The sequence below is a fragment of the Erpetoichthys calabaricus genome, chromosome 16 (genome assembly GCF_900747795.2).
Source record: "Erpetoichthys calabaricus chromosome 16, fErpCal1.3, whole genome shotgun sequence".
Lineage (NCBI taxonomy): Eukaryota > Metazoa > Chordata > Cladistia > Polypteriformes > Polypteridae > Erpetoichthys > Erpetoichthys calabaricus.
Genome location: NC_041409.2, coordinates 75062847 through 75075801, shown reverse-complemented (window position 1 = coordinate 75075801; position 12955 = coordinate 75062847). Strand labels below are relative to the sequence as shown.

Sequence of the window (12955 nt, the reverse complement as noted above, 5' to 3'; positions counted from 1 at the left end):
TCTACAGACAATTCCTTTGACTTCCATGCTTGGTTTGTGCTCTGACATGAACTGTCAACTGTGGGACCTTATATAGACAGGTGTGTGCCTTTCCAAATCATGTCCAGTCAACTGAATTTACCACAGGTGGACACCAATTAAGCTGCAGAAACATCTCAAGGATGATCAGGGGAAACAGGATGCACCTGAGCTCAATTTTGAGCTTCATGGCAAAGGCTGTGAATACTTATGTACATGTGCTTTCTTGATTTTTTTATTTTTAATAAATTTGCAAAAATCTCAAGTAAACTTTTTTCACGTTGTCATTATGGGGTGTTGTGTGTAGAATTGTGAGGAAAAAAATGAATTTAATCCATTTTGGAATAAGGCTGTAACATAACAAAATGTGGAAAAAGTGATGCGCTGTGAAGACTTTCCGGATGCACTGTACATCTTTGTAAATCTGAATCCATTGCCTATGTCCTCTATTGAAACAACTAAATGGTACATTGTGATAACAAAAAAATTGCTCCTACTAATACTAATTATCATTCACAGAATGTCCTTCGACCCCAAAAGAAATATATAAAGCCTTTCCTTCAATTACTCCAGATCATGAGGCAACATGCATTGACGGAATTTTACTGTAACTAATCAGTTTTTTGGCAACAGCTATTTGAATCATTACTTACTTCAGAGGATTCCTTGTCCACTGAAGTGCTACACTCCTCTTGTCCAAGGACACATTAAATTTTTACAAAAATGTTATCTTTGCAGGTAGAAATGGATATTCTTAAGTTAGTCAATCTGGAACAAACATATATAGTTAAATCTTGTATGCCTTCAGAAAAGTTGTGTAAGTTGCTTAATAAGGGCCGCTACTAAATGAGAGATTCCTAATTCCTTTTATCTTTGAATGCTATGGAACCTTTAAACAACTAAATTGGAATTTTGATGGTCACTACATCATATGGGAATTACAAAATAAATTTTGATATTAAAATGTTTTACTACTTCCTAATTTCTTATGTCATATCCTTTCCCAGTTTTGACAGAATCACTTCAGTGACGTTTACTTTAACTACTTGCTCTAACTATTCCTTGCATTGACAATGGCTGTAGATGTAGATATAAATTAAATTTATTCTATTTTTTTTTTTGTTCTTTATTTCGCCTTATACAATTTCTTGTATTAGGAATTTGTTAGTTTTCGCATACCCCTTGGGGTCAGAGCGCAGGGTCAGCCATTGTACAGCGCCCTTGGAGCAATTGAAGGTTAAGGGCCTTGCTCAAGGGCCCAGCAGAGTAGGATCTCTTTTGGCAGTGATGGGGATTCGAACCGACAACCTTCGGGATACCAGCGCAAATCCTTAGCCTCAGAGCCACCACCCCGCCCTTATTTGGAATTAGAGGCTCCCCATTTCTTTAATGTGGACAATGTTGACAAAAAAGACAGAGAAAGCAGTAAAGAGAAAAGAGTGTCACAATCATACACCCCCACACACATATAATGTACACATATATGTACATATCTACAGTACATGTGTATGTGTGTATATACAGTATACATACACACAGTGGAACCTCGGGTCACGAAAGTTTCAGACCATGTACAAATCGGGTTACGACCAAAAAGTCGCCAAACTTTTGCATCACGACCACACACTCGGGTGACAAACAAGCCAGTTTCCCTTCCAGTTCGTACGCGCCGATGATTTTCACACGTGTTCAGTCTCTCCCTGTGCATTCCCTGTGTAGCGAGCGAGCGAGAGAGAAAGCGCAAGAGAGAGAGAGAGAGAGCCAAGAAGGCAGTTAAAGAATGCACCGGGCTTGTTTTTAAAGAAACTGCTTTCAGCATTGTTTTAACCTTGTATTTAATGAAGACTTTTTTCTACTGGATTTTAACCTCCACTTCACTTCTGTTTTTATGGGATTATTTATTTATTGAAGGATTCTGAAAGCACTGCACTTTATTTAATTTGGACTTTGTTTTTGATTGTTGTTTTTTTGATTTTAATAAAAGCACTTGGCACTTTTTGCACCATCCGATTGCTCCATTGTAGTGCCTCACTGTCATGCTCATCGGTAACATTACCAACGGTGACAGGTTTAAGGGCTCCCAGACACGAGTTGGTAGCATGCAGCGAACCCGCATCGTCACAGATTTTACCTCAAAACTAATCTCCTCTCCACCCAGTTCCTCCTCACTTCCTTCAGGCCAGAACTTGACTCATGCAAGGTATATATAATACCGTAATTTGTGACCCGAGGTTTCACTGTATATACAGTATATACATTATATATATTCGTTCCAAAACTCTGGTCGCAACCCGATTTGGTCATGACCCGAAGTAATTTCCCCCATAGGATTGTATGTAAATACAATTAGTCCGTTCCAAACCGTACAAACTGTATGTAAATATATTTTTTTTAAAGATTTTTAAGCACAAATATAGTTAACTATACCATAGAATGCACAGCGTAATAGTAAACTCAATGTAAAAACTTTGAATAACACTGAGAAAACCTTGAACAACAGAGAAAACTAACATTGCAAGAGTTCGCACTATAGTACTACGAACTGCTCACTAAAAACACTTTTTTTTTTTTTAAATGAGTTTTAAGCACAGGGAAAAAAAATGAACATTTATTATCGTGGTATTTCCCTCTTTGTACCCTTTACCTGTTTCTCAAGGGTAAGTGTTCTCGTCAAGTTCGTTTTCGGGTTGGTCTACTGTTGCACTTTAAGATGAACACACACATACATAGCAATACGCATACACACAGACCCTAACCACAACAGTGCCCCATGAATGACACACACATGCTGATTAACCTTAAGCATTTTAACCCACACAAGTGCTTTAGGAATAACCCAGCCTGTCACTCTCTCAGCACTTCAAGAGACTTACTTATTATCGGCACGAACAACATACAATGTTTTAGTGATATCCCAGACCTAAATATTACTTTGGTTCCTGAAGAATACATTTAAACATACAAAGACTCGGCACTCTTGACTATAGGCCATTTATCAGCCAAGAATACCTTCTTCTGGTACTGTCCCTTCTATTGAGTGGCGGCCTCACTCTCAGCCTTATAAACCTCGCAGCACAGATATAATGGCAAAAAATCTGGCGACACTAGGTGCTCAAAGAAATCTAACTTTTTAATTCAATCACTCTAGACAATAAGACAAAGCATAGAAAGTTAAAAGCAGCATGGTATTTATTACAAGAATAATAATACCACCACTGGAACAAAGAATAATAGAAAATAGGTACTGATAGGAAAGTCTGAATATATATAGTCTTTAGGAAAAGCTTACGAAAAAGTTACAGATGACAAGGATGAATGTCCCAGGGAGGCGTTTGATTTAGCAATCGATTGTCATGATGCCTTTCTGACGACCAGTGCCATCTTCGTCCGTTTTCTCTTCTTCTCCTTTCTTACGTCCTTACTTTCTTCTTCTCCTCCTTCTCTTTGGCTGCAGGACCTGACAACATACTTGGTCGTGTACTCAAAGAATGTGCCAGTCAACTGGCTGGTGTTCTCACAGACATCTTCAACACATCTCTGAGCCAGTCGTCAGTCCCAGCATGCTTCAAGTCGACCACCATCATACCAGTGCCGAACACGGCAATCATAATGAAGTGCTTCGAAAGGTTAGTCATGTCACACATAAAGACTAATCTCCCTGCCTCCCTTGACCCTCTTCAGTTTGCATACCGCTCAAACAGGTCAACTGAGGATGTCATATGCTCTGCCCTTCACCTCTCCCTGACACATCTGGATAAAAAAAGACACATATGTCAGGATGCTATTCATAGACTTTAGCTCTGCCTTCAACACAATCATCCCTCCAAAGCTGGTTGTAAAACTGAGCAGGCTGTGCCTGTACACCACCCTCTGCAATTGGATCCTGGACTTCTTGACAAAGAGGCCCCAGTCAGTTTGGATGGGCTACAACACTCTACAACACTTCCAGCATCATCACACTGAGCACCACAGGGCTGCATGCTTAGTCCACTGCTGTTCACCCTGCTGACTTACGACTGCACACCCATGCATAACACCAACCACATCATCAAGTTTGCGGATGATACGACGGTGCTGGGACTGATAAGCAGGGATGATGAAACAGCATACAGAGATGAGGTGGAACGGCTGTCCGCATGGTGTGAAGACAACAATCTATCTCTCAATGTCGACAAGACAAAATCGTGGACTTCAGAAAATCATGTCCTGCCCACATCCCACTCAGCATCAACGGTTTAGATGTGGAGACTGTTAGGAGTATCAAGTTCCTCGGTGTGCACATAACTGAGGAACTTACGTGGACACATAACACCTCATCACTAATCAAGAAAGCCCTGCAGAGACCACACTTCCTGAGGCGGCTGAAGCGAGCAAGTCTTCCCCCTTCCATCCTCACCATGTTCTACAGAGGCACCATTGAGAGTGTTCTGACTAGCTGCATCATGGTCTGGTATGGCAACTGCAACATATCCGACCACAAGCGCCTGCAAAGGATAGTGAAGACAGCAGAGAACATTATTGGGGTGCCTTTCCCTTCACTACAGGATATATTTTACAAATGCAGTGTCCGAAAGGCCTGCAGTATTGTGCAGGACCCCTTACACCCCTCATATGGACTTTTCACACTTCTGCCATCCAAGAGAAGATACTGCAGCATCAAAGCCAGATCTGCCAGGATGCAGGAGAGTTTTTACCCCCAAGTTGTTAGACTCCTTAACACCAGGCTGCCCCCTGGGACCTTCCACACGTCCTCAACCACCTCTAAAAACTGAACTTTTATACATGCGAGCCACTTTCCTGCAAAGACAAGTGTGCATGTAGAAAAGAACTGAAAAGCTCATACTGACCTTTAAGTATTTTGACACTGTTGATATCCTTCTGTTGTGAAACATTCTGACCTGTCATTGTTTACACGTCTTAAACAACTATTAGCATACACTCACAATTTCTCTATTATCCATTATTTATTATATTACATATCTTACACATCAATATTGCTGCTACTTCTTTGTCCTATCTTTGCACAACGTCTTGTCTTGTGTTTTAATTTTTAAATTTTAATTCTATTTTTAATTTATTTATTGCACGTCATGTTGTTACACTGTGGACCCTGAGCTTCGCAATTTCGTCTATCTGTATACTTGTATATGGTTGAGATGACAATAAAGTTCACTTTGACTTTGAAAAATCCATAATTTAATAAACAACCAAGAAAAGTAACATTGCAACAATGCACGCTACGAACCAATCGCTGTAAACAAAAGTGTAGTGGAGGTTAAAATCCAATAGAAAAAAGTCTTCATTAAATACAACCTTTTCTGCCTTCTGCGGCCAGCCCTCTCTCTCTCGCATGCGTGTGTGTGTGTGTGTGTGTGTGCCTGCCTCTCTCACGCATGTGTGCGTGCGCGTGTGCGTGTCTCTCTCTCTCGCGTTCGTGCGCGTGATGCTCTCGCGTGCGTGTCTATCTGTCTGACTGTCTGTCTCTCTTGCGCTCTCTCGCTCGCTGCACAGGGAATGCACAGGGAGAGACTGAACACGTGTGGAAATCATTGGCGCGCACAAACCTAAAGGGGAAACTGGCTTGTTCGTATACCGATTGTGTGGTTGTGAACAGATGCAAAAGTTTGGCAAACTTTTTGGTCGTAACCGAGTTGTACGTGTTCAGAAATGTTCGTGAAGCAAGGTTCCACTGTATATACTGTACACACACAGAAATTAATAATTTTCTTTAATATCTGATACTTTCATAAACTTACAAAGAAATAAAAAAAATGTGTGGATGATTGGGTGTCTAGAAAATTAATTTGCACATTTCCAGAAATGAAACCGTGGATCAACACAGACACTGGAAATTGACTGAAGATATGCAGCAATGCATTTTGAAATTGTGACAAAGAAAAAATAGATGCATATGAAAACTCATAAAATCAACCGGAGTGGATAAACGTCAGTACTGGAGTAAACTAGAGATATTATTTAGTCACTGTAAAAATTCACTCAAATTTGGCTGGGATTAGGAATGTTTCGTGTTTATTTTCTTCCAGACCAATTTAATGTTTTCTATGCGCATTTTCATCACAACAACAAAGTAGCCCACCATTTGATGACATAATTCACCCTTCTTTGTTTTCATACATGATGTAAAGGATGACCTTTAAGGAGTGAATGCCCAAAAGGCATCCAGTTTGGAATTTCAGAGCATATCTTAAAAATGTGTAACAACCAATTAGCAAACATCTTCAGTGGCATCTTTAACATTTCATTAAGAGAATCTATAGTCCCCATCTACTTTGGACGGACAACTATCACTGTGCCTAAGAAAACAAAAGTGTTACAGTCTGAATAACTACAGACTCATCACTCTCATTCCAGGGCTGATAAAATGCTCTGAGAGATTGGTGCTAAATTAAATAAACAAAATATTCAAGATAGTTATGGTCACCTCCAGTTTGTATACTGCCACAACCAATCCTCAGAGGATGACATATCCCCTGTACTCAGCACATATGGATAATACAAACTGCTATGCCAAAGTCCCGTTTATACATTACAGCTCTGCATTTAATACTGCTGTACTATCGCAGCTGATCAACACACTCCTCAATTTAAGGCTTTATGCCACCCTCTACAAGTGGATTTTGGACTTTGTAAACAACAGACCTCAGTGTGTACAGATTGGCACATCACATTCTTCATGGTGACCCTCAGGACAAGTTCTCCGCAGGGTAGTGTACTTAGCTCCCTTCTGTACTTCTTGGTTCATCTACTATGACTGTGGGCCAGTGAACATTTAACTCCATCATCAAATGTGCCGATGATATTACTACCATCATAAGCCTAATCGCGAAAAACAAAGAGATGGCTTACAGAGACCTGGTCTACCTTCTGACTCAGTGGTGCACCAGGACAATACTCTGAATCTTAATGTCAGAAACACCAAGGAGCTGCTCATTGACTTTAGAAAGAAGAAGATAGTTTACTCAGACATTTATAGCAGAGGCAATGTTGTTGAGAGTTTGAGCAACTTTAAATTTCCTGAAGCAAATAACACTAATGAACTGAGCTGGGCACAAAACATTTCATCTCTTATCAAAAAGGCTTACTTATATGTTATTATATACAAATTCATTCCCTATGATACACATTTACTCTGCAGTTTGAAAATCTGAATGTAGTTCCACATTTCCCTGAAATACTAAGTATAATTTACAGAAGCAATATATTATATATATATATTATATATATATTATATATATATATATATATATATATATGCTTTAAATCAAAACACAGCAACTTGAACTGCTCATTTAATTATGTGCACTGCATATAATGAAGACATTTTAAAAAGACCCTACCCTGAATCTTGCAGTATCAGAACATTAACTTCCAATTCTGTTGTGATAAAAACTTCAACAAAAGTATTGTAGGTATACTTATTTCAAAATTACAAAACTAAAATATCAGGAGGTGTTACTACCCTAGTGCATTTCCTTTCATGGCTGCATATTTAGCCTTATCTTGCAAGTTTTGACAAACAGTCCCTCTCACACATTATAAATCTGACTGGTGACTCTAAATTGACTATGTGCAGTTATGGGTGTGTGCATGATTATGCTCATCAAAAGACTAGCACTGATCAAGGGCCACTATCTGTTTGGATCCCTGTGCTGTCAAGGTATGGCATTATGTCCCATTACCCATACCAAGATAAAGCTTCTAAGAAGGAAAAAGATGGATGGCTAGAAATAAAAATGGAAAATATCAGACCCTCCCTTAATGACCAAGGATGTTTGAAAACAATTACCATCTTGTTGCTTTTTCCATGTAACTATTAATAGGGTTATACAAACATATTTTATATTCATCACAGTGTCAAATAGCAATATGGCTCACCAGATCTCCTGCATGCTCAATATAGATATTGTTTCCAAATGCAATACTCCTCATAACATCCACTGGGACCTCAGGCCTGAGTCTATGTTGCAGACTGATTAGCTGTTGTAACCGCTTGGCTGGAAATGCATCCTCTGTGCAGATGTAGACAGCTCCTAAACACAGAGCACAGAAAATCTTAGCATCATACAGTTTCTACACTCACATATTGATTTGCAAATGTAACAATCCATCTAAACAAAATAGACAGTATAAGAAATGCATGAATCCCTTTATCACTTAATTGTAATGAAAGACGAAATATTACTTTAGTTTTTATCATGACAGTATAACCCTGATAGAAAGGCTCTAAAAAGTACAATTTTAGATGAGAACACTGTAATAGTCCATCACAAAATTAGATACAACTGTGCACTTCACAAGACTATAAGAATACAGAAACTTACTGTATTTTTAGCCCTACAAAAGAGACTTCGTATGAATCATTTGTACCGGGCCCTTCTGCTCCAAACAAACAATCAAGCTCAGCAGTACAGTGGTGTGATGCTATTTACTATCTAAAGGAATGTATGAGAAGAGAAATGGGCCTTCAGTTCAAAAGCTCAGTCTATTTTGAACAAGTTTAAGTGTTATGCACAAAAGTATTTTCTGGGGAATTTATTTAATAATATTTTAGGCAAATTAAATGTGGTTTTGATGTTATGAGCATATATCTGGATACCCAACATTTGATTTATGCCACAATATTAACCCAAGTTTTTTTTTTTTTTTTGGATGTTTTAATGTTGCTTGCTTTTTTTCAGCATATATGTTCACCGATGTTGAATGTTGTTATCTCTGTTCCCTATGAAAACATAAGATTATGGGATTGATGGAAAGGAAAAAAAACATTATTTTAAAATGGGTACCAATCAATAAAAATACAAGGTGAAAGTAATATTTATATTTTTAATATTACATACACTGTACTGAATCTCTGTCTCTCTTTTATAAATCTCTAAGCATCCACACAGGAGAATTTTGCATTGCTACCTTATAGATCCAGGATCCGGATTTCAAATTTCATGCCTAGTTGATGTCTGCATTGGTTTTCTTTCAGGTAATTCAATTTGCCAACCACATGTCCAAAAACATGCCAGTTGACTGGCAAGTTTAAATTAGCTCCAGTGTAATTGATTCCAGACATATGTGTGTGTGTGTGTTACTGACTGGCTCTCTATAGAGAACAATTTTCACCTTGCACCCAAACCATTACACCAATAAGGTTATGTAGGCTAAAATGAAAGTACAGTAATCTGCAATACACTGTGTGTAACAAGAAATATTTTTCAAGGAACTACACATAAAGTGTTTCTTCTTTTTAGCTTTGCTGTGATGTTTCTTTTCTTGTTTGATTTTATTCTTCTCCTTTCGATCACTTTAAAACATAACATTGTCCAAGATGGAGAATATTTACTATTAAAGCTTGGCAAAAACAAACAGGTGAAGTTAATATAAGCGAGGTAAAAATCAAACATGCGACCATTTACTTTTTATTCCATTTCACTTGTACATTGGAAGTCAGTAAAAGTCAATGTACAAAACTGCTAAAAATATACAAATAAAAAGTAAATGCAGGTGGTAAGGCTTAGAGAATCTTTTGCAAGGAAACACTGTACTTTTTTTTTACAATTTGATTTGGCTTTACTTCATTTTCCTTGTATACTGATCAACAGCTTATTGTTCTACATTCCTTCTTACAGCAGTGTGATTAAAGGTTAACTCCAAGAGGTAGGAAATAATCAGGTAAATGAACAGCAATGCTAGTGTTTTCAAAGCTACATTATCTTCTGCATATTGTGAAAAAACAGGACTATGATTCATGTTTTAAAAGGTATATTTTTGCTATTTAAAGCAAATTAGGATGTCAAGAAAAAACAATTAACAAAAAAAAAAAAAAAAAAAAAAAAATTCTGAACGTTTACAATTCAAAATCAGGTTACAAATTCTAAAAATCACTTTTCTTTTCTAAACTAGGGGGCTTCGCTCGCCAATCCCCGTGTTCAGTTTTCTGGATACACACTTTTAAGATTTTTTTTTCTTTGAATTGTTGCTAATTCATTAGTTTTACTTTTATTTCAGAACTTCTGTAAAAACAATATTTGTAATCTTGCGAGTCCCAATATGCTGAATTTTTTTAATGAGGTTAGGACAGGTTTCTCTGTTTGGAATTCCAGCAGAGACAAAACGATCTACATCATCAGCAGTTAATAATTTTTTTTTACAAAGTAAAAAAGTAAGTAGAGTTCTGCATTGGACTCCCGTCTGTAAAGTCATGCTATTTTCCTCTCACAGTTCCAAAAGTACATGGGGTTACCAAGGTGATACTCCAGCTTTTGTCTAGGTTTTTGTACAAGGGCTAGACAGAACGTTTTTGACTCCTGGGGTAAATGTAGCTTTTTAAATAAGCAGACAGATAAATATATATATATATATATATACACACATGAACAAAGTAACCAATAAATGCATGTGCGGTAAACTCCATTTTTGAAATTCTCAAGATTCTTTATTTGTCACATGCATAGTTATACAGGACAACATGCAGTGAAATGCATCCTGATCCACTTATCAAAAACTGCAAAGTTAGAAGAATATCAGTTAAATTAACAAAAAGTCATAGATTGAAAAATAACAGTATAGTAGAACATAATAAATAAGTAAAATTATGTGAATAAAGTAGAATTAAGTGTTAAGGTGCAATTGTGTAGTAATTATTGTGCAAAACCAAAGTTAGACTGGTGCATAGTTAAATGAGGCAAATTGTTTGTTTGCGCTACTGCGATTTTTACTTTCTTTTTTTATATTTTCTAATTTTCCTACTTTCATATCCTTTAACTTTCTCCACATGTGTATAGTGCCGTTTTTTTTTTTTTTTTTTTTTTTGGAGCCTTTCTAATTTCCCTGGTTTCATAGTCTCTAACCTGCTCTGCATGTGTTTAGCGCCAACGTTTGTAAACATCATTATGAAGTTCTACTTTGTCATTTTACTCATTGTCTTTTAACTCTGAGCCGTACAGTACAATACATAGAACAGAATAAATCCTCAATACAGTATAAAAATAAAAATTCTAGAAGTATGGAGTAGAATTTCACATTAGATGATATCACATAATATGATTTGGATTTGTTTTAAGTCCTGGAGACCTTATTCATCAAGCTGCCTCCCCCATTTTGCCATTCCACATCTGAAATAGCGCTAATCCGATGAAAGGACCCCTCATTCCCACGTCCCCATTCATCAGGGATGACTTTACCTTAGGCAGGCAATCTACAATTTAAAGAGATTGTTATTTTCTTGTGAATTGTTACATATGCATTATTTTCACTTTTACTTTAAAAACTTTTGTAAAAACAATACTTGTTTCTTTATTTCCTGCCCCGCGCGATGTTACATCTCTTTCTTTCCAGACATATAATATTGCTCGTGTTGTGAAGGGTGCTGCGGCTGAATGTACGCTAAGGATATGCCTTTGGATCATTTGCTGTCTTTTTGCTGCTTGTTAGCTGCCTCTTCTGCCTGTCGCATGTCGTTGTTTTAAGAGCTGGGAACACATGATGCTTGCCTGCCAAAAGCAATTCAACAACTGCTAGCTTAGAGGTCTATTGACTTGTTTTAAATGATGGCTCACTGCCTGGTCTCGCGTCACGTTGTAAAAGCAATATAGTACCTGTCTTTTATTTCTGGCCACGGGCGTGGTTGAATTGTTTTTTGCAGGATGTATAACGCTGCTCACGTTTGGTTGGGGTAGCTGCTATCGCAGCTTTCTCCACATGTGTATAGCGCCGTTTTTTTTTTTTTTGAGCCTTTCTAATTTCACTGGTTTCATAGTCTCTAACCTGCTCTGCATGTGCTTAGCGTCAACGTTTGTAACGTCTTTATGAAGTTCTACTTTCTTTTATTCATTGTCTTTTAATTCTGAGCCGGATTGGACGTGCTTTTTTTTTTTCAACTCCACTTGTTCCAGGCTGATAATTACTTTCCTTATTTTCTGAATTTGCACCTCGATTATTCTTTTTTGCTCTTTTTTCTGTCCAACGCATTTGAGTCTCTTTTCTCCACACCCAACTGGACGTGCTTTTTTTTTTCATTCCACTTGTTCCGGGCTGATCATCACGTTCCTTATTTTCTAAATTTGCACCTAGATTATTGTTTTTCTTTTTAGCATTTTTTTCTCTCCATCGCTTTTGGGTCTCTTTCCTCCGCGCTTTTCTTTCTTCTTCATTTAATCGTCGACGTTTCATTTCTACCCTATTCATTTCATTTCTACCGTATTGACCTTACACACTTTATATGCACTGAGAGCCCTGGAGCTGTGTGTGCTGCATGACTGCCTTTACACTACTGATTTGTTTTTTTTTATATTGCTTGTAAGTAGGGTGTGTCTTGCAAGACTCTCGTTCTATGTTCCCGTGAGACGCACCGTGGCAGGTCTCTTTCGTCTCACGGGTCTTTAAATTATCTTCCGAGAAGATCACGTATCGTAGACTATCAGGACAGGGGACAGGATTTCTTTTTATAATAGAGAGATAATGTTATACCTGCACCCTTTACAAACCTAGTATCTACTGTATCTCTTGTCGATCAGCCAATCTCTCCTTCTCTCCTCTCTGGACTGCTAACACTCCGAACACTTGAAAACAAGATGGCTCTTTGTGCCAGCTCCCTCAAAAAAAAAAAAAAAACCACATCGAGAGCCAACTCGTGTGCCTAAAATGGCAGTTCTTATATAACCCAAAAATGCAGACATGTTTGACATTTGTCAGTCTCTCCTATGTGTGCAGGAGATGTGAGTGCAAGTGTTGATTATCAAACACTGTATGTACAGAATGAATGGCTGGATGATATATATGAACTGAAAATCAAACCTTTTTCTGAATTTGATTGGTGATCAGGTGTGCGCATACAAGGAATAATCTTTTATCTAATGATTCATTGATAAAAGGTGTTGTAACATGTTAAAAGTACCATGCATTATGTAGTCAGATTACGTTTTAAACT

The 12955-nt window shown here is 37.6% G+C and overlaps 1 protein-coding gene across 1 annotated transcript in view; it reads right to left on the bottom strand.

Annotated features, from left to right (window-relative positions):
• Positions 1–12955, bottom strand: part of xrcc3 (X-ray repair complementing defective repair in Chinese hamster cells 3) — a 32093-nt gene that overhangs the window by 12725 nt on the left and 6413 nt on the right. Inside the window, exon 4 of the mRNA XM_028822358.2 lies at positions 7915–8069. Within this exon, the coding sequence (XP_028678191.1) occupies positions 7915–8069 (155 nt within the window). The remainder of the gene's footprint in view (positions 1–7914; positions 8070–12955) is intronic.